Below are 18,378 nucleotides of genomic sequence, written 5' to 3' on the forward strand. Positions count from 1 at the left end.
TCTTTTTTTTTTTTTTTGATTGGGCCACTGATTGAAAAAAAAGAATAATCTATGGGCAGCCTTACAATGAAGGTCCTGCATTGTATGTGATAACATCAGAGCTGGAGCACCTTAGAAAAAATGCTTTGGGGACCTAATGTCGAGGAATTCTGCCAACCCAAAGGAATAAGGTAAGTAATATAGATTTTTCTTCTACCCCTAGACCTAAAGTGTTTGTAAACCTCAGACATACAATAGAGGGATATGCTTTGTTTATATTTTATGTGCTTGTCTCAATTAAGAGCACTAGGTGTAATTTCCGTCTGCTGCTTCATTCCTCTGCTATCAGTATGTGAAGGGGGAGCTAGTGAACCACTGAAAAATCCCAATACACCCACAAACATCCCAGTATGCAACTAGAAAGGAAATTGCCCCAGCGTGGAATTTATAGGCAGGTAAAGGGATGTTGAAAAAGTATTACAAAGGATACCTTTGTAATACCTTTTCACACTCCCCTTACTTGCCTATAAAGTCCACGTTGGGGCAATTTCCTTTCTAGCTGCTATCAGCATGAGTAACTTCTGACAAGTTTTTCTGACGCCAAGAGAAAAAAAGGTGACAGGGGAGAGAGCTCCAGCACACTGCTCTGTTTGTGTGTGTTGAGTGAAGGGGCTGTGTCCCTTCCCTCCAATCCAAGCTCTCCTCACGTTCTTCAGAGTGTAACTTCAGCTCTCCACCCCCTCTTTTTCTGGCAGCTTAGACAAACTTGATCAATTCTGCACTTTGATTGGATGTAGAGAAGACTGCAGATAAACAGGTGCACCTTATGTATGAGGATTTGTTTAATCTCTATAACCTGAGGCCAGTCACTTAACCCTTGTGGATTTGGGGGGGGGGGGCACTTCAAGGGTATTTTTTTGCTGGTCTAGAAAACCTGTCAGAGAGCCTCTAATCGTTGCCCATTTGATCTCCAAAAAGCTAGAGTTAGACTTTAAAAAGGAAAATTACTGATGACAATTTGTAAGACTTTGCATCTCCACTTTTAAAATGTGCTTCGCCCAGCTGTCCAGAGGCTGAACAGAGCAGCAGGAGAGAGAATGAAAGATTAAAGCTCCACTAAATGATTTCATTGTCTGTTTTGTTTGGCCGTTTATCACATTTCTATGATTCCAGAACATGTCTGCTGGTCCCTGGGGGGGTACAACCAACCGGAGAGGTTTGAAAGCCTGTTCTGATCGCTATCCTTTGGTATTTTGATAAGCTACTCTGACAGTTATAGCCAGCGCAGTTCTCTGATTCCCATCTCCCTTCTCCAGACTGAAAGTCTGGCTGAGCTGAACTTTTTGGCTTTTGTTAGCACCGGGCATCAGAGGTACCAAAGGGCAGGCGGGCCATGCTGGTATGTCTGTAGGCCAACTAGTGCTTGTGAGCTCCTTAGGGGTGCTTTCAGATAACACTTGTTGTTGTGCATTGACATGCATTGCAGTGTATTAAACAGTCCTAAAGAAAATCAGAGCCGGCTGCACATGTGCATTTATAAGGTGCATTGGGGTGCCATTTACAATGAATGGCACTGCAATGCACCACTGCAAGTGTAAATGAGCCCTTAAAGTGGCTCTAAAGGCTAAAGTTTTTTTTTACCTTCATCCATTCTCTGCATTAAAATGGTTGTATTAAGATAAAAAACCTTCTGTGTGCAGCAGCCTCTCTCAGCCACCCTAATACTTACCTGAGCCCCATCTCGATCCAGCCATCTTGCACGAGAGTCTTGGCTCCCTCCTCATTGGCTGAGACAGCAGCGGGACACGATTGATTCCCGTTGCTATCCATCAAAGTCAGTGAACCAATCGGGGGGGCCGAGCCAGAGCAGCGGCTCGGGTGCCCCCATAACAAGCTGCTTGCTGTGGGGGTACTCGGCAGGAGTGTCAGCAAGGGACTCAAGAAGGGGAAGATCTGGCCTGCTCTGTGCAAAACCACTTACACAGAGCAGGTAAGGATATGTTTTTTTTTTTTTTATTTTTTTTTTTAGACAAAAAACCCCCCCAAGACTTTAATATCACTTTAAGCCCCATCCCCAGCCCCACTAACCTGAGCCCGATCTTGATCCAGCAATGTGCATGAGAACAGCGGCTCTCTCAGCTCTCTCCCTCCTCATAGGCTAATGCCTCGTACACACGATCGGACTTTCCGCCAACAAAACCATGGAACCATTTGTCCGAAGCATGTTCGCTCAAACTTGTCTTGCATACACACGATCACACAAATGTTGGCCAACAATTACGAACGTAGTGACGTACTAGATGTACTACATGGTTTTTCAGCTCTTTAGCGCCACCCTTTGGGCTCCTTCTGCTAATTTCGTGTTAGTAGAAGTTTGGTGAGTGTTGATTCGTGCTTTTCTTTTCACGCTTTTCATTTCGTGCTTTTCAGTTCATTTCTGAACGGCCGTTCGTCAACCAGACAGGAGATCACGTGTTTTTTATAATTGTCCTTGGAGTTATTGCTTTGACATTATTTTTTTGGTTGAGTAATGATTTGGTTTGGAATATATTCTATATTTTTGGATGCATAGAATGCACTTTTTGGTTAAGTTCTACTGGCAGATAGCATGTCTAAATGTTTTTTTTTTTTTTTTTTGCACAATAAAAAAATTGTGTAGAATAATACTTGGCTATGTGTTTTACTTCAAACGACAGTTTGGGAGTAGGCAGTTACATTTTAAAAAATACAATGTAAAATTGACAAGGGACACCAACATAGTTGTATCTTTGATCTTAAAATCTACGGGATAATGGTGTTGTGGTAACTTGCACAAATAAAAAAAAAAAGATAATATTATTCTTGATATCACTAGAAAAAAAGAGGCTTTGAAAATTAGTTTGCAATAACTCCATCAGTATCACCAGCAAAGCAGCTTCATTATTATCCCATTAAAGCAGAAGAGAATGTGCGCTGAATTTGGCGATTTCATAATTTGCCACGTCACAAATGTTAATTCTCCATTACGAACGCTGGTTTACAAGTCTGACCGCTTCTGCTTCCGAGCATGCGTGTTTGTACTTTGGACTTTTGTCCAACTGACTTGTGTATACACAATCGGAAAATCCGACAACACACATTGGTTGGGGGAAAATTTGAAGACATGCTAGCCAACATTTGTTGGCGGAAAGTCTGACAACAAATGTCCAATGGAGAATACACACGATCAGATTTTCCGCCAACAGCCTGACATCCAACATTTCCCGTCGGAAAATCCAATTGTGTGTACAGGGCTTTAGAGTTGGCTTCCACTGCTGTAAATAACAACCTGTGAGGAGGGAGCGGGGATAGGGCCAAGAGAAGAATGAGTGAGAATATTCAAGAGAACGTTGTTGGAGAATGGTCATACCTTGCCTTATTCTGACAACCCTAAACATAATGAACATTTAACATTGCAGTGCAGGGGGTAGGGAGGGGGTTGTGGTGGTGGTGGTGGTGGGGGGGGGGGGGGGGGGGGGTTGATCCCACAGTGGCGTGGGAATCTGCTACAAGGGTGTATTTTTTTCTAATTCCTGGAGCTGGATTTTAAAATGGTACTAAACCCAGCACCCTGCATTCACTGTATCTGGTCTTTCACAGTGCACAGAACATGGAAATGCAATTATTTTAGTCTTGTGGCTTCTATCAGTGTCTGGTTAAAGCTTGTAGGAGGAGTTTTCATTCACCTCTGACTATCCTATGAGGCTGCATGACCCCTGACCCTCTGTCTGGACAGTACTGATTGGCCTTGTGTCAATTACGTGCACCCTCCCAAGAAAAAAAAAAACTCTCTAACAATACACACCAAACTGAGCATGTGCAGAGTGCCCCCAAGGCTCTGTACTTTCAGGAGAGGATCAGAGGAGACAGGATCAAACAGGCTTTTTACACAATGCAGAGGATTAACCGCTTAGATTCCACAGTGAGTGTAACGAGCATGCTTCACTGCATATACAGACTGATTTTACTATTGTGGGTTTAGCAACACTTTAACATTGCTGTGCAGGGGGTGGGGAGGGGTGGTGGTGGAATGAGTGAGGGGTTGATCCCATGGTGGCATGAGGATCCACTAGAAGAATCATTCTTTTTTTTCATTTCCTTGAGCCTGGATTTAATTACTTGCAAAGCCTTCTCTGAACATCCAGCCAGGCCACTAAACTAAGACATACATTGGCTGAATACATATACAGCCCCCCCTGGCATTACTCAATCCAGGAACCTATCTACTGGCTGGAGAGTTTCTGCACTGCATTGTGCAATACTGGGAGGAACAGGCCAGATCTCTGACTTGGAGTAGACGATTGCAGGTGGTTGGGGGCTGCTTGGAGGCACAGAAAAATCTTTGCAACAAATTCTATGTGTAGGCACGCAGCTTGCGGCATGACTTGTTGCTCATAGATGACATTGTTGCCTATTCCTGCAAAAAAAAAGTCAACAATTTTTTTGGTTCCTTTGTCTGAGACTGTAGAGCAGGTGCACCATTTGCACTGTCAATAGTGTCACCCTTGAACTCCTCTAATCATTTCATACACTGGAGTAATTCCTATTTAGACTCCATCAATGATTGTGGTAATCACCGCACAAGCGTAGATTAAAAAGACGGGAGCGAACGGACACGTCCAAGATTGGACAGATGGAGAGGTGTAATTGTGTAAAAACATTTTCTCTGGCACATAAAACGCTTCTGATGATGACAGTTGGATGTCATATCGTTGGGAATATGCTAATATGCAGCACTAATTCTTATTTTCCTGTAATTATTGCTTAGGTGAAATTTACAACTCGCCGCAACGTAGCGTTTTGATAAATGAATCAAAATATTGTGCTTTGAAATGATGATGAGGGTGCTGTGCCATTGGCTGTGCTTCTGGGAACGTTCAGAATAAATTGTCAGATTGTACATTTGTTTGAATTCAGTCTTTTGATTCCGCTAGGCTTCCACGGTAGTTGGGGAAATAGATGCGGTCTAGCCATAGGACTGTCTTTATCTTTTTCAGAACCAGTTGTACATGCACCTGACCAACTACTCTGTGAACAAACACAATGAGAACTTTGAGCGGGACGAGACGGAGGACCGAGGTAGCAAGCGCTCCATCCGGTGGTTTACCGAATTCCTACGTGCCAATGACCATGATGTGGCCAAATTTTGGAACGACATTTCTGTGAGTAGTACTTTCTTGTACCAAAACTTTATAAAAAAATAAATAAATAGTATGCCACATACAAAATGTGGTTCTAGCATTTACTGAATAGATTAAATGAAGCTCCAAACAAAGTTAGGATAGAACGTACCCACTCAGGGGTTGTATGAATCTTAGCCCCTGTACACACGGTCGGAGATTTCGAAAACCAAATCCGTCGGATTTTGTCCGTCGGATCTTGTCCGAAACTGCATACACATGGTCGGACTAAGTTGTCAAAAAATCCGATCATTCAGAACGTGATGACGTAATTTCGTTACGATGGGACTACGTTCAGGCTAGTAGCCAATAGCTTTGATGTAGGAATTTGATCTGAGCATGCGTGGCACTTGGTCCGATCAAAATTCTCTACACATGATCGGAGTATGTCCGATCTAACCAGTTTGTCGGAAAATATTTCCAACAAGTTGGAAAATTGGGTCCGACGGATATTCCGACGGAATCAGTCCGATGCATACCACACACAGTCGAATTATCCGACGACACGGTCCGATAGGACACATTCCGATGGATTCTCCGACCGTGTGTACAAGGGCTTATAGGAATGCAGGTGAACAGGTAACATGGAAATATGCACAGCGAAAAATATGTCCAGATCAATATAAAGATTAAAGTGAATATGGAATGCAGGGGAATTGGTAACCTTGTCCTCTGGTTTACAGCCAATAATCTTGTGCGCTGATTAAAAGTCAATAAGCTAATCCGATATGACAGGTGGCAGTTGTGTGTCATGGAAGAGGGTTGAATTACCATGGGTTTTGGTAGAGAAAAAAGAAAAAGTGGCATATGAGTGAGGCGAAAAAGGTGGGGAAGAGACCCTAGAAACAAAAGAAGGGAACTGAAAAAAGGGTAGGGAAGGGGACTTTGCCACTGGGGACATCAGCGTATTCCCAGAAGCTAGGAGGTGGAAGAGAAAAACAATGGGCCCTCGGATTATAATTGGAGCAACCATGTAGTAAAGTGAGAGATCAGTTGATAACTGAGCCAAGGTTGCCATATATAGAGGAATTTTGTGTTTATCTTCCAATATCGCTGTGAGTTCTTCATTGTTAAAAAATACCTTATATTCTGGATTTAGCTTACTCAAAACTAAGGATTGGGGATTTTACAGACGTGAACTATGGTTTGCTTCATTGCCCTAAAAATGATGGAGATTAGAGTGTGGGACCGCTTCTGCACATCTTTTATTGGTCTGTGGAGAAGAGCTTCCCAAGGGTTTTTTCCGGGTGTTAGTTTGTGTAAGTGATAGGATCATGTTGTACACCCTTGTACATAGGCAAAGCGCCGTTGGACAAGACTTGAGTAGTATTTTCTTAAAGGGATAGTTGGATCTCTTTTCCACCTTTTCTGGTAACCATGTCTGATGTAGAAGGAGACCTGATTATTCTCTGCTGCAGTTAAAATAGATTTTAAGCCCAATTTCACAAAAATTCACTTCTGCATGCAGCTCTGCATAGTAATGTGAAATTATCCTATATACTGTATATAAAGTGTAGAGCCAAAAAGGGTCTATAATGATGGTTAAATCACAGTCTAAATAAATCAAATGTGAATAGCTGAAAGTTCACCAACAATGTCCACATAGATCAATGCATTATTATGTTGAAAAGCGTGTAGAGAAAATGATGAAAATTAGATCTGGTGTAACCACTCCGGTGAATATAGGTATACCTTTCAAAACATGTCCAGATAGCTATCCGCCACCATCAAGTGAAGTGCAAACTCTCCAGATACAATGGCTGCCATGACAGCAGCATGTGCGCTTTTCAGCATAAATGGAAATCACTCTGGAAGTGTGGCAGAGTTGTGTCACCACCCCTCACATTTTTGTAAATATTTTATTATATCTTTTCCTGTGACAAAACTGAAGAAATGACACTTTGCTACAATGTAAAGTAGTGAGTGTACAGCTTGTGTAACAGTGGAAATTTGCTGTCCCCTCAAAATACAAGGTCCCTCCCAGGTGTGAATGGGGAGCAAGTGTGTTAAATTTGGTGCTATCGCTCTTATGCCGCGTACACACGATCAAACAAGCTGGTGGAAAAGTCCGGCAAACTCAAGTCCGCCAGACAATCCCCCCGTGTGTAGCCTTCGGCATATTTTTTGACCCGAAAGTACGGCGGACTTAGAAAGAAGTTTTGCACTCCAATTTTCCCGCCGGACTCGCATTTCGGTGGACATTCCAGCCGTGTGTATGCCAGTCCGCCGTACTTTTGAAATGAGCGGATTTTTCCCACCTGGAGAAAAGTCCGCTCTTTTCGAGCGGGTCTCCAGGTAAGCGGGGCCCGCGAAGGAGACGCCGCTGGCCCCGCCACCTGGTATGGACTTAAAGGGAAACCCCAACGCCGAAAAAAATAGGCGTGGGGGTCCCCCCCAAAGTCCACAACAGACCCTTGTCCGAGCACGCTACCCGGCCGGCCAGGAAAGGAGGGACGAGCGAGCGCCCCCCCTCCTGAGCCGTACCAGGCCGCGTGCCCTCAACATGGGGGGTGCCACCCCAAAGCACCTTGTCCCCATGTTGATGAGGACAAGGGCCTCTTCCCGACAACCCTGGCCGTTGGTTGTCGGGGTCTGCGGGCGGGGGGCTTATCGGAATCCGGAAGCCCCCTTTAATAAGGGGGCCCCCGGATACCGGCACCCCACCCTATGTGAATGAGTATGGGGTACAATGTACCCCTACCCATTCACCTGTAAAATAAAGTACAAAAAAAAAACACAACACACAAGATAAAATAATTTATTGCACAGCTCCGGGGGTCTTCCGTCTTCGGGGGTCTTCTCGCCGGACTCCTCCACTATCTTCTTGTAGCTCTTTTACTAGCGGAGGAGCCTGGCATTCTTCTTCGTCGCCGCGGCCTCTTCTTCCGACTTCGGGGGTCTTGTCCCCCTCTTCGGTTCTTCTGCCGGGCCACCGCACCTTCTTCTAGCTCTTTTAGGCTGGGTTCACACTGCTGCGGGGGGAGATCCGGATGTGATTCGCACCCGCACTGCAGTGCAAATCGCATCCGATCTCCGTAGCGATGCGAGTTCAGCCATACAGATAGTATGGCTGAATTCGCATCGCTCCCGCAGCAAACTCGCACGGGACCCTTTTTTTGGTCCGCAACAGAATCGGATCGCATGGGGGTTCACACCATGCGATTCGATTCCTGTGCGAGTCTGCAGATCGCACTGCGATATGCGGACGGATCTGGGGGTGTCATTAACATATCATTGACACTCCCAGCCGTCCGCATAGGGCAGTGTGAACTGCCGGCGGGAGGTGTGCGATGCGGGAAAACGCCGCGGATTCGCGGCGTTCCCGCATCGCTGTGGTGTGAACCCGGCCTTACAGGCGGTGGCCCGGTCTTCTGTCACCGCCGCCGCCTTCCGTTCTTCTGTTCTTGTCTTCTTCTTCTTCTTCAGATGTTGCCTCGCCGAGTCCTCCGCTCACAATGACGGGGAGCGGGCATGCGGCGACTTATATAGGGACAAGGGGCGGGGTCTTCGGTGGATGTCACATGGGTGGATGTCACATGGGTTGATGTCACATGGCGACAGTCCCAGCATCCTCCGGGACTGTGACATCGTAAGGGGGCGGGGTCACCATGTGACATCCACCCATGTGACATCCACCGAAAGACCCCGCCCCTTGTCCCTATATAAGTCGCCGCGTGCCCGCTCCCCGTCATTGTGAGCGGAGGACTCGGCGAGGCAACATCTGCAGAAGAAGAAGAACAGAAGAACGGAAGGCGGCGGCGGCGACAGAAGACCGAAGAGGGGGACAAGACCCCTGAAGTCGGAAGAAGAGGCCGCGGCGACGAAGAAGAATGCCGGGCTCCTCCGCTAGTAAAAGAGCTACAAGAAGATAGCGGAGGAGTGCGGCGAGAAGACCCCCGAAGACGGAAGACCCCCGGAGCTGTGCAATAAACTATTTTATCTTGTGTATTGTGTTTTTTTGTACTTTATTTTACAGGTGAATGGGTAGGGGTACATTGTACCCCATACTCATTCACATAGGGTGGGGGGCCGGTATCCGGGGCCCTGTTATTAAAGGGGGCTCCCGGATTCTGATAAGCCCCCCGCCCGCAGACCCCGAAAACCAACGGCCAGGGTTGTCGGGAAGAGGCCCTTGTCCTCATCAACATGGGGACAAGGTGCTTTGGGGTGGGGGGGCCGTGCGGCCCCCCCTTCCCCAAGGCACCCCCCATGTTGAGGGCACGCGGCCTGGTACGGCTCAGGAGGGGGGGGTTCGCTCTCCCCTCCTTTCCTGGCCGGCCGGGTAGCGTGCTCGGACAAGGGTCTGTTGTGGACTTTGGGGGGACCCCCACGCTGATTTTTTTCGGCGTTGGGGTTCCCCTTTAAGTCCATACCAGGCGGCGGGGCCAGCGGCGTCTCCTTCGCGGGCCCCGCCTACCTGGAGACGCGCTCGAAATGAGCGCACTTTCCTCCACGTGTGTGGGCGAGTCCGTTCATTTCAAAAGTAGGGCGGATAGTGCGGCGGACTTAGTACGCCGTATTAGTCCGCTCAAAAAGTGCCGTGTGTGGGCAAGTAGCCCGTTCGGAATGTCCGACGGACAGTCTGGCGGGAAGTCCACCAGACTAAGTACGTCGGACAAACGGCTACGTGTGTACACGGCTTTACACTCTCAAACTGGTCACTGGAAGTCCAACATGGCACCTCAAGGCAAAGAACTCTCCGAGGATCTGAAAAAAAGAATTCTTGCTCTACATAAAGATGGCTTAGGCTATAAGGAGATTGGCAAGACCGTGAAACTGAACTGCAGCACGGTTGGCAAGACCATACAGTGGTTTAACAGGACAGGTTTCACTCAGAACAGGTCTTGCCATGGTCAACCAAAGTACTTGAGTGCACATGCTCAGCGTCATATTCAGAGGTTGTCTTTGGGAAATAGACGTATGAGTTCTGCCAGCATTGCTGCAGAGGTTGAAGGGGTGGGGGGGCCAGCCTGTCAGTGTTCAGACCATATGCTGCACACTGCATCAAATTAGTCTGCATGGCTGTCATACCAGAAGGAAGCCTCTTCTAAACATGATGCACAAGTAAGTCCGCAAACAGTTTGCTGAAGACAAGCAGACTAAGGCCATGGATAACTGGAAGCATGTCCTGTGGTCTGATGAGATCAAGACAAAGTTATTTGATTCAGATGGTGTCATACGTGTCTGGTGGCAACCAGGTGAGGATTACAAAGACAAGTGTGTCTTGCCTACAGTCAAGCATGGTGGTGGGAGTGTCATGGTCTGGGGCTGCATAAGTGCTGCCGGCACCGTGGAGCTACAGTTCATTGAGGGAACCATGAATGCCAACATGTACTGTGACATACTGAAGCAGAGCATGATCCCCTCCCTTCGGAGACTGGGCCGCAGGGCAGTATTCCCACATGATAATGACCCCAAACACACCTTCAAGACGACCACTGCCTTCCTAAAGAAGCTGAGGGTAAAGGTGATGGACTGGCCAATCATGTCTCCAGACTTAAACCCTGTTGAGCATCTGTGGAGCATCCTCAAACAGAAGGGGGGGGGGGGCGCAAGGTCCACCAACTCCGTGATGTCATCATGGAGGAGTGGAAGAGAACTCCAGTGGCAACTTGTGAAGCTCTGGTGAACTCCATGCCCAAGAGGGTTAAAGCAGTGCTGGAAAATAATGGTGGCCACACACATTATATACACTTTGGGCCCAGTTTGGACATTTTCCCTTAGGGGTGTACTCACTTTTGTTGCCAGTGGTTTAGATATTAATGGCTGTGTGTTGAGTTATTTTGAGAGGACAGCAAATTTACACTGTTATACAAACTGTACATTTAGTACAGTACTTTACATTGTAGCAAAGTATAATTTCTTCAGTGTTTTCACATAAAAAGATATAATATATTTACAAAAATGTGAGGGGTGTACACACTTTTGTGAGATACTGTGTATGTGTGTGTATATATATATATATATATAATGTATGTATATGTATGTATATGTATATATGTATATATATATATATATATATATATATATATATATATATATATATATATATATATATATATATATATAATTTTTTTTATTTTTTTATTAAGGTTTACTAGCTTTGTGTTGGCTGCATTTCATTTTGTCTAAGCACAGTGCAGATTTTGTCACTTATTTATATTGAATTATCCTATAGTGGTAACAAAAATTCAATATTTTTTTTCTATTACCTTTACTAGTTTCCCATCTTCTGGTCTTCTTAGGCGTTGGTAATATAGCCCTGGCCTCACAGATGCCCCCTGGGAAGACTACGTCACCAGTGCCTTTCAGAAAAAAGTCCTAATGTTGTGGAAAAAAGGTGTTGTAATGTTGTACTATCTGACACATGTGCGAGATGAGGTGCATGACTTCATGTGCCTTATCTTGTACATATAATGTACAACATTACAATCATTTGTTTAAATAAAATACTTTTTGTCTTTTATCTTGAAAGTCATGAGATCTCAATGCATTCAATGATACAATGCACAGATGAGGAAGGACGGAAAAAGGTAAGTGGGACTGTTACGGTGCTGATATTAGTGAGAAAAATAGAATTTTGTTAAAAAGAGAATATTTTATTAGGTATAGTAAAAACAACCAAAAAGATACAGTAAGATCAAAAATCAGAAGACTGCAAATATTGATTTTTATACACAAGCAATGTACAAAGTCCATCAGTTAGTTTGAATAACCATATTCTTGGCAGTTCAGATGGAAAATTCCCGACATGTTTCGCCTACTCTTAGGCTTCTTCAGGGGAGCCAATAATTGATGGAAGGAAAACATTTTTCATCTCTTCTTTTTTAAATAAATTTTTTTTCCTTCCATCAATTATTGGCTCCCCTGAAGAAGCCTAAGAGTAGGCGAAACATGTCGGGAATTTTCCATCTGAACTGCCAAGAATATGGTTATTCAAACTAACTGATGGACTTTGTACATTGCTTGTGTATAAAAATCAATATTTGCAGTCTTCTAATTTTTGATCTTACTGTATCTTTTTGGTTGTTTTTACTATACCTAATAAAATATTCTCTTTTTAACAAAATTCTATTTTTCTCACTAATATCAGCACCCTAACAGTCCCACTTACCTTTTTCCGTCCTTCCATATCTGTTATAATTGGGATGAGGTGCGCTGATAACCCCTTGCCTGACCCAGTTTCTCCTATCTCCCTTTAATGCACAGATGAGGTGCATGACATCATCTGCGGCCGGCTTCCTTCTTTTTTCTCTGCCGAACCACCAAAGACATTGCGCACCTCATCTTGCGCATGTACCAGTGCAGTGGTATGGGTTCCTGACTAGGGGGGGACACAGAGCGCTGAGACTGGTAAATTATGCAAGGAAGAGGCAAGTAAGAACCACTAGTTTTAATTAGTAGAATGTATTTATAGGTAGTCGTTTATTAGATGGGAAGTGGCAAAAGTGGGGAGGGGTCTCCTTTAAGTAACAAAGGTCTTGTCCCCCCCCCAGTCTGTGACTGGACAGGGAAAGGAGAAGCAGCTGACTGATTATCTTATCAGCATGTCCCATGAGCACTTCAAAACAACTTATGGGCTCCTTGTGCTACCTCTCCCTTTCCCAGTTCTAGCTCTATTGTACCATCAAGTGTAGGCGGACAGAGGAAAGGTGAAGAAACACCTGAAAATATGATTTGAAGACCTTACAGCTAGAGTCCCTCATAGGAAGCTTAGCATTCATTGCACACAAGTAATGTGATTTAACTCTGTTTACCTTCTTTCACTAGGAACTAGTGGTGAAGACGCTAATAGTAGGGGAACCTCATGTGCTCCATGCTTACCGCATGTGTCGGCCTGGCCAACAACCGGGCAGCAACAGTGTCTGTTTTGAAGTTTTGGGCTTTGACATTATTTTGGACAGAAAGCTGAAGCCCTGGCTGCTTGAGGTATGATCCACTTAGTCTGTTTTCCATGAAGTAATATCAAAACATTTTTTATGGCATTGGGAGTCTGAAGCTGTTAACTTGTGGTGTGGGGGGTTCTCTAAACCAAAGGCCACACTTAAACTTTCCAGCTAACTCTTATCTCAACATTTTTCTTAACTTTCCAGCTAATCCTATTCTAAGTTCTCACCTTAACTTTCCTGCTAACACTAATCTCAGCCCTCTTCTTAACTTTCCAGCTAATGCTTATCTCAACCCTCGTTTTACCTTTCCAGCTAACCCTAATCTCAACCCTCAACCTAACTTTCCTGCTAATCCCAATCTAAGCCCTTTCGTTAGTTTTCCAGCTAATTCGAATCTCAACCCTCTTTTTAACTTGTTAGCTAACCCTAATTATTATTATTATTATTATTATTATACAGGATTTATATAGAGTCAACAGTTTGTGCAGTGGTTTACAACATGGGGACAGACAGTACACTTACAATAGAATAAAATACAGGAGGGATCAGAGGGCCCTGCTCGTTAGAGTTTACAATCTAGAAGGGAGGGTCTAGTGGAACAAAAGGTAATAACTGTGGGAGATGAGCTGATGGAGAAAATGAAAATACAGTTGTTAGGTGTGGGTAGGGTAGGCTTCTCTGAAAAGAAGGGTTTTCAGGGATTGTCTAAAAGCTAATAGAGTAGGACATAATCGGACAGATTGAGGTAAGGCATTCCATAGGCTTGGCGAGGCTCTGAAAAAGTCCTGGAGGCAAGCATGGGAGGAGGCGATGAGGTAACTAGAGAGCAGGAGGTCTTGAGAGGAACAAACAAAATGAATAGGTAGGTATTTAGAGACTAGGCTGGTGATGTAGCTGGGGGCTAAGTTGTGGATGGCTTTGTAAGGTGAGCGGAAGCCAGTGGAGGGATTGACAGAGAGGAGTAGCAGATATAGAGCGATTGACAGCAGCATTCACGATGAATTAAGGGGGGTAGACTATGTATAGGTAAGCAAATGAGAAGGGAGTTGCAGTAGTCAAGGCGGGAGATAACCAGGGAGTGAATTAAGGGCTTTGTTGTGTCATTGGTTAGAAAGGGGCGTATTTTGGAGATGTTGCAGAGGTTGAGGTGGCAAGATTAGGACAGTGTTTGGACGTGGGGCTTAAAGGAGAGTTCAGAGTACATGACTACACCTAGGACCTTGGCATGCGGGGATGGGCTTATAGTTGTGCCATGGATTTTAACAGAGAGATCAGGGGAAGGGGCCCATGGGGGAGGAAGAATTATAAGTTTGGTTTTGGATAGACTGAGTTTGAGAAAGTGGAGTGACATCCAGACTGATATATCTGATCATAAATTAGTTATACGTGAGGAGATGTAGGGAGTGAGCTGATGGGTAAAGAAATAGATTTGGGTGTCATCAGCATAGAGGTGGTATCAGCTGACCAAGGGAGGAGGTGTATATTGAAAATAGGAGAGGTCCAAGAACAGAACCTTGGGGGACCCCAACAGAGGAAGGAAGAGGAGAGAAGGAAGTAGAGTTGTAAGAAACGCTAAAGGTGTGGTTGGATAAGTAGGAAGAGAACCAGCGAAGAGTACAGACCAAAGGCGTGAAGTTTTTTGAGAAGGAGGGGGTGGTCAACTGTATCAAAGCCAGCAGAGAGGTCCAGGAGTAGGAATACAGAATAGTGTCCATTTATTTTGGCCATTAGTAGATCGTTTGTTCGTTTTAGGACAGCAGTTTCTGCGGAGTGTTGAGGATGAAATCCAACTGAAGGGGATCAAGAAGCCTAATATCAGCAAAGTGGTTGCTTAGTTGGTTGTAGACCAGAGGTTCAAGGAGTTTGGATAAAAAGGGGAGCAAGGAGATGGGGCGGAGGTTGTTAAGATTGGATGGGTCCAGTGAGGGCTTTTTAAGTATGGGTCTGACAAGTGCATATTTTAGAGAGTTGGGGAAGATGCCAGAATAGAGTGAGAGATTGAAGATGTTGGTTAGAGAGTGTAGAATAAAGCCAGAGGGTGAATGTAGCATTTACAGGGGGAACAGGATCCAGATGGCAGGTGGTAAGATGTAGTTTAGCAACCTCGTCTATAATGGAGGGGTTGAAAGAGGGAAGTAATGATTGTACCTGTGGGCATGAAGTGTAAAGCGTGGAGGGTATCGGAACAGTAGAGATCTCTTTGCGAATTGTATCAATCTTCTGTTTGAAGTGATTGGTGATCTCCTGGGCAGTGAGATCACCCTAACTTTCCAGCTGTCCCTAATCTCAACCCTCACCCTAACTTTCCAGCTAACTCTAATCTCAACCCTCTTCTTAGCTTTTCAGCTAACCTTAATCTCAACCCTCACCTTAACACCTTAGCTTTTCAGCTAACCCTAATCTTAACCCTCTTTCTACATTTCCAGTTAATCCTAATCTCAACCTTCTTAGCTTTCCAACTAACTCTAATCTCAACCCTCTTGTTAATTTTCTGAGTATCCCTAATCTCAACCCTCACCTTAACTTTCCAGCTAACCCTAATCTTAACCCTTTTCTTAGCTTTCCAGCTAACCCTGATTTCAACTTTCACTTTAATTCCTTAACTTTCCCGATAACTCTAATCCCAACCCTCTTGTTAACTTTCCAGCTATCCCTAATCTCAACCCTCAATTTACCTTTCCAGCTAACCCTAATCCTAACCCCCACTTTAATAATAACTTTGAGGGCTTAATTATTTTTGCTTTTGAGAGATTTATCTAATTGCTGGCAGTCACATCATTAGGTTGGAGGTATATAGGAGGTTTTTGCAAGATGTAGACAATTGATTGCTAAACAGATATATTATTATGGACTATGCCACACAGGTAGCATGTAGTAGCTGTAAGGCTTGCAAAATTGATCACTATGACATGCTACTACATGCTGCTTGTGTTCAATCACTAGGGATTTTAGCAACAGATTCAGGCCTCCCTTCTTTAGCCTGCCTGTTCATTTTTTTTGCCTTTAGTTCCACTTTGAAATACAGTTAAATCCAAAACTTTTAAAAAATTTTGATAGCGCAGGGCAGGGTTAAAAACCAACAGATTATTTTTACATTGGGTAGCTTTTCATTAAATTCCTGTCCTGCAGAGACATAAGGAAGTGATGGAAATCTTTGTCACCACAAGTGTCCACATTGGAAAATTTCACTTTTAGCCTCGTTGCGGTCATAATTCAGTATTTTGCATTATGTTTTCTCTTTACTTTCAGTCCCAGTGGCAGAAGTCAATAGAAAGTCAATAGTAAAACCCAACAGTAGGTGCTATTTCCTACTCTAGCTAAAACAAAAAGTTTTCATTTTAGATACGCTTTAATTACCGATATGTTACCCTGTGTTTGCATACTTCCCTGTCTTGTGCCAACTAACAGCAAGCATTAAGTATTTCAATTCTTACTTGCAGTGTTTTCCCTTTCCATAAATTATTTTTTGTTCACTTGTAATGTACCTTTGAACTTTGAAAATTTGACTAGACAATTCCATCCAACCTTGCACATCATAGCCCTCTCATCTTCTGGGAGTATGTAATTGCTGTCTGTGTTGACCCATCACTTCCCCTCCTTTCCTCACTTAGCACCGGAGCTCACCTCTGAAATGTTTCATTCCGAAAAGCACTTTTTCAGAGTCTGGTGACTTGCAGACAAACACATCTTGTACAGTGTTTTTAAAAAATGGTATCCATTGAGTTAACTCTTATATCACCAGTCTCCTACATAATGTGCTGTGTCATATTACTATGCAGTTTTCTGTAACCCTTGCTACTATTCAATAAGAAAAGATGCTACAGCCAGAAATACAGTGATTCATTACCTATGATATAGTCTAGAGTTAGGACCAGTCTTTACTGGCGACAAAATGGGTAATTTTCAAGCATCTTCTCCACCCGAATCACTCAGAGACCAAAGCAAATGTGAAGATCTCTTTAAGAATGGCAGTACAGTAAATCACTTAGTGCTTAGTCTTAAAAAAGTGCCCAACCAAAGGGAGTAGACATGCGGTAAAAAAAACAAAAAACTTGAAAAAGCCTAAAAATTTATAATTTGAATGCCAATGAAGACAATCCTTTTAGGGACCACACTTTGCAGAGGATCCATAGCATGCCATTGTGACTTCACATGTATTTACAAATGTATACAACAAAACCCTTCCACTGACACTATGATGGGGGATAATTCCTCCCACTGTTTCCAAGGATGAGGCAATATTCCTCCCAGTGATACCAGCAAGGGGGCACTATTCTTCCCAGTTGTACCAACGATGGGACACTAAACCTTCTCTTACTGGCCACAGACACTATGTCATTTTTTTACTTTAACTAGTCACAGTCTGCCCGCCCCCCTAAACTTTAAAGAACATTAAACTGGTTCTTTGCTTAGAGAGTTTGGAGGCCCCTGGTCTAGTTCATCTTTTCACAACCTTTCTACCTTGAAGGGATTATTGAAATAACTTTCAGGTCTTGAGGAACCCTTCTAAAAAGGATACCTGCAGCTCCTGCAACATTGGCATGAACAATACGTTTTAGAAAGGTTTAAACAAAATAATAAATCATTTGTCTTAACTAGGGTATGTCATACCCAGGGCAGATCATTTAACACCCCTTTGTTTTATATAACTAAATAATTTTCAGTAACAATCTTAAAATGAAATGAATGATAACAACACAAAAGAAACATAGACAGTTCAAATTGTGGTGTCCCTCGATCACTTACTAGTCAATGTAGAAGTGATGCTCTACATTGGTGGTCAGTATCGGTGGGAGATGGAGTGGAAAACTCCCATTGGTGGTCAGGGTTGGTTGGAGATCAATCTATTTAATGCTTAGAGTAACCCATGGAAACCTCAGGAGGAACTGTAGGGCCCTATATAACCCTGGCTTAGAAAGACTGGTCTAGCTGGTAAGTGTGTTGGGGATTTTTTTGTATTATGTCTAAATTGCATTCTATTTCATTCTACGTAGTGCCTTATCCACGTGCACCTTTCTTTTGTTCGCTAGTTATACATTGATCACATTGGTTGCTATTTTTACTTTGCTTTGGTGTTCCTGTAAGCTTTACATATTGTAATTATTGTTAAAAGGGAATCTTGATCTTAGGAAATTTGCAATGGTGAGCGTGAAATACCATTACCTTCTGTGACATGTATGAGGTTACTATAACTAGCAAATAATGGCTATCTGTGTCTACATGCGATAACCCCTGGTCTTACAGGAAATAACATTACAGAGAGAATTCTTCAATGTGGAATAATGACCATCTATTTGGGTGATTTTGTCCCT

The 18,378-nt window shown here is 43.8% G+C and overlaps 1 protein-coding gene across 2 annotated transcripts in view; it reads left to right on the forward strand.

Annotated features, from left to right (window-relative positions):
- The window catches only part of TTLL7 (tubulin tyrosine ligase like 7), a 329,157-nt gene that overhangs the window by 102,772 nt on the left and 208,007 nt on the right, over positions 1 to 18,378 (forward strand). For both annotated transcript variants that reach the window (XM_077450362.1, XM_077450361.1), the window contains exons 8-9: positions 4,995 to 5,159; positions 12,948 to 13,106. In XM_077450362.1, coding sequence (XP_077306488.1) covers positions 4,995 to 5,159; positions 12,948 to 13,106 — 324 coding nt within the window. The remainder of the gene's footprint in view (positions 1 to 4,994; positions 5,160 to 12,947; positions 13,107 to 18,378) is intronic.

The sequence above is a fragment of the Lithobates pipiens genome, unplaced genomic scaffold (assembly GCF_037356315.1).
Source record: "Lithobates pipiens isolate NorthernLeopardFrog02 unplaced genomic scaffold, aLitPip1_a1.2 Scaffold_23, whole genome shotgun sequence".
NCBI classification, from domain to species: Eukaryota; Metazoa; Chordata; class Amphibia; order Anura; family Ranidae; genus Lithobates; species Lithobates pipiens.